This window comes from Pinus tabuliformis, chromosome 3_1 (genome assembly GCF_031772625.1).
Source record: "Pinus tabuliformis cultivar Carrire ecotype Pingquan chromosome 3_1, CPIR1, whole genome shotgun sequence".
Classification (NCBI taxonomy): Eukaryota; Viridiplantae; Streptophyta; class Pinopsida; order Pinales; family Pinaceae; genus Pinus; species Pinus tabuliformis.
This window is the reverse complement of record NC_142301.1, coordinates 228432458-228440638: the sequence shown is the minus strand read 5'-3', so window position 1 is coordinate 228440638 and position 8181 is coordinate 228432458. Positions and strand designations below refer to the sequence as shown.

At 36.2% G+C, this 8181-nt stretch overlaps 2 protein-coding genes across 2 annotated transcripts; both read left to right on the top strand.

Annotated features, from left to right (window-relative positions):
• The first annotated feature begins 4924 nt into the window (after positions 1 to 4924).
• On the top strand, positions 4925 to 6635 carry LOC149186628 (homeobox-leucine zipper protein PROTODERMAL FACTOR 2-like). The gene is made up of 5 exons (XM_089409404.1): positions 4925 to 4954; positions 5238 to 5675; positions 5803 to 5904; positions 6238 to 6441; positions 6543 to 6635. Exons 1-5 carry the CDS (start codon positions 4925 to 4927, stop codon positions 6633 to 6635), a joined length of 867 nt encoding a protein of 288 aa, XP_089265530.1.
• A 231-nt stretch (positions 6636 to 6866) lies between these two features.
• On the top strand, positions 6867 to 7862 carry LOC149186627 (homeobox-leucine zipper protein ROC5-like). Its single transcript, XM_089409402.1, has 3 exons — positions 6867 to 7085; positions 7218 to 7313; positions 7503 to 7862. Exons 1-3 carry the CDS (start codon positions 6867 to 6869, stop codon positions 7860 to 7862), a joined length of 675 nt encoding a protein of 224 aa, XP_089265528.1.
• Positions 7863 to 8181: the final 319 nt, after the last annotated feature.

The window sequence follows — 8181 nt, the reverse complement described above, 5'->3', positions numbered from 1 at the left end:
TGAGAATTAATATGAATTAGAATTCCTACCCCACAAATATTCCGTTGATCAGAGGCCCCATTGAAATAAGCCTAAGGGATATTGCCCCTAATATGTTCTGCCCTATTCCCCTAACATTTGATTTTAGGATTGGTACAGGTATACTTTCATAGATGGCAACACATTCAATCACAATGTGTTCATGAGATGGGTTCTGATCCTTGAAAATTCTCCTGTTCTGGGCCAACCAAGTGCCCCATGCTATTATTAGAGGTAAATTTCTCAAGGTTCCATCCACCATTTTTGCCACAACTCCCTAATATTTTCTTTGTTCCATATCTGGGATTTGTTTAACAACATCAAAGTCTCGAGTCATACAACTCTGTTGAAAGGACACTTTAGAAATAAATGTTGATTTTATTCTAAATCTTTCCTGCACAAAGAGAACCAACCCGGTCCCATCTTGGATCTCTTCTAGAGATTGTCCCATGTTGGAACCTTATTCCTTAGTATACACCAGAAAAACATTCTTTCTTTGGTTGGACAATTTAGTTTCAAGATAGGTTTTGCCCACCACTCCATATTTTCCCATCCCTTCTTGGACATAAGATAGTTATAACCATACATTGGAGAGTAACTACTAGTGAGAGAATGAACCCCTTCGATCTATGAAGTTCCTTGGTAAACTTATGTCATTCCTCCTCTGATTATGGGTCAAGGTGTAAATCTCCTTCGAATAACCATGCTTGTTGCTAGATTGTTGAGTGTCCAACCTTTTATCTGACTCAAATTAAACTCCCCTCTTGATTTCAAGTGGTCGATGATGCTTGGAGAGAGGGGAAACCCTTCGTTACAACCCACCCATGGGTCTTGCCCAACTCTTACTTGCTCTTCGTTACCCACCTTCCAGGAGAGCCCTTGCACAATTTCCTTAATTGAGTTCATACTTTCCTTCCATACCACAAATGCTTGCAAATTTTTCTTGTCTGACTTTCTAATCCGCTCATTCGTTGGAGTTAGATCAATGTATGTTATTCTTACCACCAACATCTTCATATTATCCTTCGTTAGGAGCCTGCATCCATATTTTGTTGCTAGAGATTAGCAAAAATATGTGAGGTATTTTATACCCTACCCTCCCCAATCCTTCGGTCTTCCCACTTTCTCCCATGCCACCCAATGGAGGACAGGATCTTCTTTTGAGCTATAGTGCCCACAAAAATCTACTACATGCTTTTCTTACTCTTGCAAGAATTCTTTTGGGCACCCATATTACCGTCAACCAATAGACAGGGATTTCCATAATGATAGATTTGACCAAAACTAGCCTTCTTTCTCATGATAACCATTTTTAATTCCAGCATTTAATCATGTTCCCAATTTTAGCCACTAGTTAGAATTAGTCTTGATTTCTATATGAGTTGGCTTTAAATGGAACCCCAGGTATTTTGAAACTGTAGCCATATTATTTTCCTCAAAAGGATGGAAACCTGGGTATTTGAAACTGTCACCATATTCTTTTCCTCAAAAGGAAGGTCCTCTGCTATTATTGTAAACTTTAGGACCTTAGATTTTATTTATCTTTTGAGCCAATTTAAATATTTTATAAACTTTCTATTTTTTCTTTTGTGTTTTATGTTTTTTAAATAATAATAATTAGATTAAATTGAAGTTTACCAGACTCCTTATATTGATTTAAATTAAATATTTTTTATTTATTTTGAATCAATTTCAATGTCGTTTAAGTTAACAAACTCATTGTAAAGAATAGATTTAAATGTTTAACAATCTTTCTTTCTCTCCTAAACAAAAAAAATATTACCCTACCTTAAAAATGAAAATTACATTATGAATTCTCATGTGTTACACTAAAAGAGCAACCGCTCATGGCTGATAAACAAATCTACAGGAGTTAGGACAGTATCCAAACATATATATACATCCATACATATCCCAGAAGTATCATAGATTATTGTCCACTATGCATGCCCTCTATGTAGGGTATGTGGAAGTATGCACTCTATGTAGGGTAGGTGGAAGTATGCATGCTCTTCATCATTCAATAAGTAATAATATAAAAATTTGCTTTAATAAATTTATTTCTAACATGGGTAAAATGTGTGCATGTGGTATGTAGGGATTGTTGAACCAATTTATAACATTTTCTATGTCCCAAAAAATTTGAATTTATCTAACTTTATTTTTAGTAGCAAACAACCTAAGAATTTTTAGACTCATAAGCTCAGAAAATTTATTTGTTCCCTGTCCCAATCCACTTATCAGCTTGAAAGAATGATTTTGTGACAAGTGCAGAACAACCATGCCTCCACATGCTCCCCAACAAGGGAGGAGTCACAAAAATAAACCTAGGGAAAAGAATAATGAATGGATTTCTTAGAGATGTTAAGTGTAGGAAGAAGAGAGGCTAAATAAAGAGAACAACCCTGCCTCCACATGCTCCCAAACAAGAGAGGAGTCATGGAAATAAGCCTATGGAAAAGAATAATGAATGGATTTCTTAGAGATGTTAGAAAGAAGAGAGTGTAAATAAAAAATCATAGAGAAGGTGACTAAGGATTGTGCAACACCTTGTTTGAAATAGATGCCTTGTATTGGAAAATATCTATGTCCCCCCCAAGCCATATCCTCAAGAGATTAGCAAGGGAAAACAATTATTTTTCTTTGGGTTTGCAAAGTTGCCCCAATTCTCCCATGCATGCAAGTAGGAACCACCTTGCCATTGAATTGTTATACCTAGATATGTTATAACAATTCTCCCATGCATGCAAATAGGAACCACCTTGCCATTGAATTGTTATACCTAAATAGGTTATAACAAATAACCACACAACTAGTGCAAAATGAGAGAGAAGGAAGAAGTGTCTAACTATTCATTAGACTTCTACATAAGGGAAACCAAATCAACGTTATAATCCCTTGTTGGTTTAGATTGTCTCTAGTTGGAACAAGGTTTCCCAAAATACATCATTGGAGGAGACAAGCTATTGCAACAAATTTTGGTTTTCACAATTTCTTCCACGACAATAAGGGATTTTCATGTTTTTTTTGGTCCTTAATGAGAAAGGCATAACATGATTTTGGAGCCACAATCTTCCCATTTTTATTTTGAATTAATTTTTCAATTTTATTATTATGAAATTTTGTTTATTCAATGTTATTTATATTTTGAGTAAATTAGAAAGTTTTATGGTTTTTTTAATATTATTATTTAGATATATAATTTTTTTTTAATAATAATAATTACATTAATATTTACACATAAAAATTCTTATTATTAATACTTATTATTAATACGGAAAATAATATAGTATAGTTTAAAACGACACATACATATAATCTGTAAGTTGTGTGACGTGATTAGTTAACATTTTTTAAAAAGATTTTATTACATCATGAATATATTCTTAAAATTAAAATTAAAAATAAAATAAAAAAAAATTAACTTACTTAACGTCAAAGTGAAAACAAGTGAAATATATGCTTAAAATAAACAATTGCTTTATAAGAATATCAAAACCAATAAGCTCAATTAACTGTCTAAATAGGTTAAAATATTCTTAACATGAAAATGGAACTAACAGATTGTGCGACACACACAGCATCGATTTTGGTTGTCAGCAATGACATTTAGTTTTGGTAGCTTGGCTATGGCTGGTGCTGTGATATTAATATAATAAGTTGAGATAAAATACCATTTTCTGGTATTTCATCCAATGACATGTCTAATGATGCAGTGGTTGATTGTCCTTAACAGATACTGAACATACATATATGGACAAGGGAAACTCCACTCCAGAGCTTTCTTTGAAGCTGGTATGTCCTGAAATTTTGAATTGTAATGAGAGTAGAAATCTTGAATTAGTCTGTTATCAATAGGACAGAGATGCTATAGGGGTATTTTTATAATAGTTAAGATGGGCATCTTTGACAGAAAAGTGGAGGTGATTCAAAAGGTAAGATGAATAGAGACCTTGGGAAGACCAAAGTAGATGGTGAATATGATACTAAGTCGGACAGCGACGATGTGATGAGGAGCCCACCAGGGGATGATCAAAATAGCAGTCAACGTGAAACGAGGAAGCTTTATCACAGACATACTCCACAAAAGCTACAGGAATTGGAGGCGTAAGTCATGAAACTACTCTTGTTTTACATGGTTTCCTTGATAAATATAATTTTGTGTTCTATGTTTGTTATGAAATTACTCTTGCTTTGCTTCGTTTCCTAGCCAGTCTTCCGAATAAAGTTCATTTGTGTTTGTTGTGTACAGGTTTTTCAAGGAATGTCCCCATCCTAACGAAAATCAACGTGTACAACTTAGCAAAAAAGTGCAGGTTACGCCTACCCAAATAAGGTTTTGGTTTCAAAATCGTCGCACTCAGGTTAAGGTATGCATTTTTCCAATTTTTTCTGCACAATGTCATTAACAATTATTTGCCTTTCTACTTCATTTACCTGATACTCATCTGCTAACTCTTGGATTGGTTAGACTAAACAAGAGCGTCACGAAAATGCAACTTTGAGGGAGGAGCATGAAAGACTTCTAATGGAAAATCGTTTAATGAAAGAAGCAATGACGAACTGTAGCTGTTGCCATTGTGGAGGACCTGCGATGCTCACGGAGAAGTCTTTGGAAGACCAAGAACTGCGGTTGGAGAACATCAGATTAAAACATGAGGTTTGCTTCCACTGCCATTTAAACATAGTTTAGCTTTAACTCTGAGAAATTAATATTGAAGGGAATTTTCCAAATGAAATCGGTGCATTTCATGTTCGAAACGGTTTCATACATTTATTAAAACTAAGCAAACTCTTATTTTTTGTTTCAGGGTATTGGTTTGAAGTTAAGCTAGGATTTTTAAACTTATATTTGTCATTTAGTTCTTCCTTTCAGTAGTAATTATTTGTTTTTCTTTCTGCTGAAATGAAATTAATCCTGCTAATGCACGAATTGGTAAGCAGAAAACTCAGAGATTGTGGAAAACCGCCTTCTCCCAACTGGTTTTGGAATTGTGATTTTTCTTGTGGGAAGTGGGCTATATGTTTATGACCGTTTTTAACGATTTGTAATTACTAACTATATGATTGAAAGACCGTCGTGTTGATTTTTGGTTCGTAAGTGGCCCAATTTGACATTCATGGAAGCGTTCTATCAAACATTAAATTCTTAAAATAATTATACTGTGCTGGTGGGTTATAGAATAAATAATTGTGTGTTTCTTTTTCCGATTGTGCAGTTGCAGAGAGTTGCTGCGATTGTAGAAAATCTGCCTGGAGCATCACTTTCTCCCGTACACGATACTTCTCTGAGTCTCGCAACTGGTAGTGCTGGTGTCATCAATCTTGTAAATCCCGCTTTCAATTCCCTGGACGGGCTTTCCACTGTCGATGTTGCAGGCCGAGACGGAAGTCCAAGTGGGATCGACAAATCCTCCGCCAAAGAACTTGCTGTGGCATCCATGGATCAACTCATCAGAATTGCTCGACTGCAACAGCCTTTCTGGATCAAAAGTCCTCACGATGGGATAAAGGAAACGCTGAACGATGACGAATATTTTCGCCAATTCCCAAGGGTCATTGGTCAGAAACAGATGGGATACGGAACCGAGGGAAGCAGAGATGCTGGCACTGTGCTTATCAATAGCATGGATCTGGTGGAGATACTTATGAATTCGGTATGTAAGAAAACAACCATCGATTGTGACAACACCATTTCATCTTCTTGCCTACTTGATCGATTTCTAAGTACTGCTACTGTACACACTGTTGAACTAACTTACTGAACTTTCGTATACAATTCAGAACCGTTATTCGGAAATGTTCGCGTCAATTGTTTCCAGTGCCACGACCTTGGAGGTCTTATGCGATGGTGTAGGGGGTACCATGAACGGCAAACTCCAACTGGTATGTTAATCTTTTATTCAGATCTGAGTATTGTTACAGAGGGAAGTGAAGTGCTCTAAAATACCTAATCAGATTAGGCCTCATTATTTAATTCAAGGATATTAGATTAAAAACATTTTAGCTTTGAATTGGAAAATCAAGTATTTTCTCATTATTTAAGTCCAGGAATTTAGATTAAAAACGCTTTAGCTTTGAATTAGAAATTTAAATATTTTTACTTTTCTAAAGCTTAGTAATGGTCTCTAAAATATTTTATTTGTGAAGCGAATTATACATATTTCTTTATCGATGCATAAGGTAGAATCTCATTAGAAATACTGAATGTCATAACAGATGTATATGGAGCTCCATGTTCTCTCACCGCTTGGTCCACTTAGAGAAATCTATTTCTTAAGGTTCTGCCAGCAGCTTGGTGCAGGAGTCTGGGCCGTCGTAGATGTTTCGGCAGACAGTTTGGTGGGGAACTCAATTCCGGTGAATTGCAAGAGGCAGCCATCGGGATTAATAATTCAAGACCTCCCTGGCAATTGTTCAAATGTAATTGCTCATACCAATTATTCCATGTTATCGAATTAATATCCATGGTTCCTTGCCTACAGGTTTTCATTGCTGACTGACTCATTAACTGTTTACAACAGGTTACCTGGGTAGAGCACATCGATTATGACCATAGAGGTGTGGACTGCATGTATCATTCTGTGGTCATCTCCGGATTGGCGTTTGGATCTTAGCGTTGGCTCTCAGCACTGCAGCACCAATGCCAACGTCTCGCTCTTATGGAAATAAATGCAGATACGACTGGTAAACACCTTATATTCCATTACTATGAATCTATTTTCATCCAAAAATATTTATTTATATTCCATTACAATGAGTCTATTTTCATGTAAAAATGGTTATTTCCCGGATCAGCTTTCCCAGATCCCAGAGGTCGGCAAAGCTTGCTAAAACTTGCTCAGCGAATGACGAGTGATTTCTGTGCTAGTCTGAGTCCATCGGCGGTTCACAACTGGGCTAAGTTATCTGACAACGGTGATGAGGATATTCGAGTGTCCACACGGAAGAACATGGAGAACCCCGAGTTTCCTGGCCTTGTGATCTGTGCTGCCACTTCAGTCTGGCTTCCGGTTAATCATCAGAAATCGTTCAATTTCCTGCAAGATCTGAAACGTCGAAGCCAGGTTTAATAACTTATTCTTCACCCAATATCTAATAGATAGAATTGATCCAGTGATTAACTTATATATAATACTAAGATAATTGCCGTAAAATAATTGCCACCGCTAACATTTCGAGATCAAATAATATTGCAGTGGGATATGCTCTTTACCGTCCGACCAAAGCAAGAAATAACCCGCATTGTGAAGGGACAAGATCTTCGGAACAGTGTTACTCTCTTCGCATCAAATGTAAGTGTTGGAGCTTCATTCTGCACAACATTTTTGTATATTGACTTATTCCATATATGTAGAAGTAAATGAGTAATGAGAAAGAAATATGAGTTGTCTTTCAATCAATGCCATGAATCTTTGCAATTCATGCCATGAATCTTATACCCTATTATTACTATCTCAATTTGTTTATTTCAATATTTGCAGGGTATCAATACCAGTCAGACAGCATTGACTTTACAGGAGTGTTGTACAGGTTCTTGGGGGTCTATTATTGTTTATGCTCCTTTTGATATGGCTTCCATGAATGCAGTGATGCATGGAGGTGAACCTGATCATGTTTCTGTTTTGCCATCTGGCTTTGTAATTCTCCCAGATGGACTTGATATTGGAAGTAACTTCAGCAATATTCATAAAGGAGGAACTATTTTGACAGTTGCATTCCAGATATTGTTGGCCACTATGGCGACACCTAGGGCTACCATGGAAGATTTGCAAGCGGTGCTACCTTTGATCACCGGCACTGTACAGAAGATCAGATCAGCATTGATTGTGGATGTTGCTTGACAGAATCGGGCTATTTTATTCATACTGTTGCTGAATTATTTTGATGTGATTTATATTTCATGGTTTTCTTATTTATCTGTTCCAATCTTACACTACCTGCAAAACAATAACAAAGGACGGCTGATGAGGTTGTGATGGATATCGATAATGTTTAATTGAAATAGGGTATGTCATCCAGTATAAAGTTTTTGAGAAAAAGGTTCTCTAGATTCTCTGAAGCCGAGAGCATAATGAATTGCCAAAAGCAATTGGTAATCGTTGCTTCGGTTATGCATTTGGCAGTGAAGAACGCACCAAGTATATGCTTGCCAACTGGGAA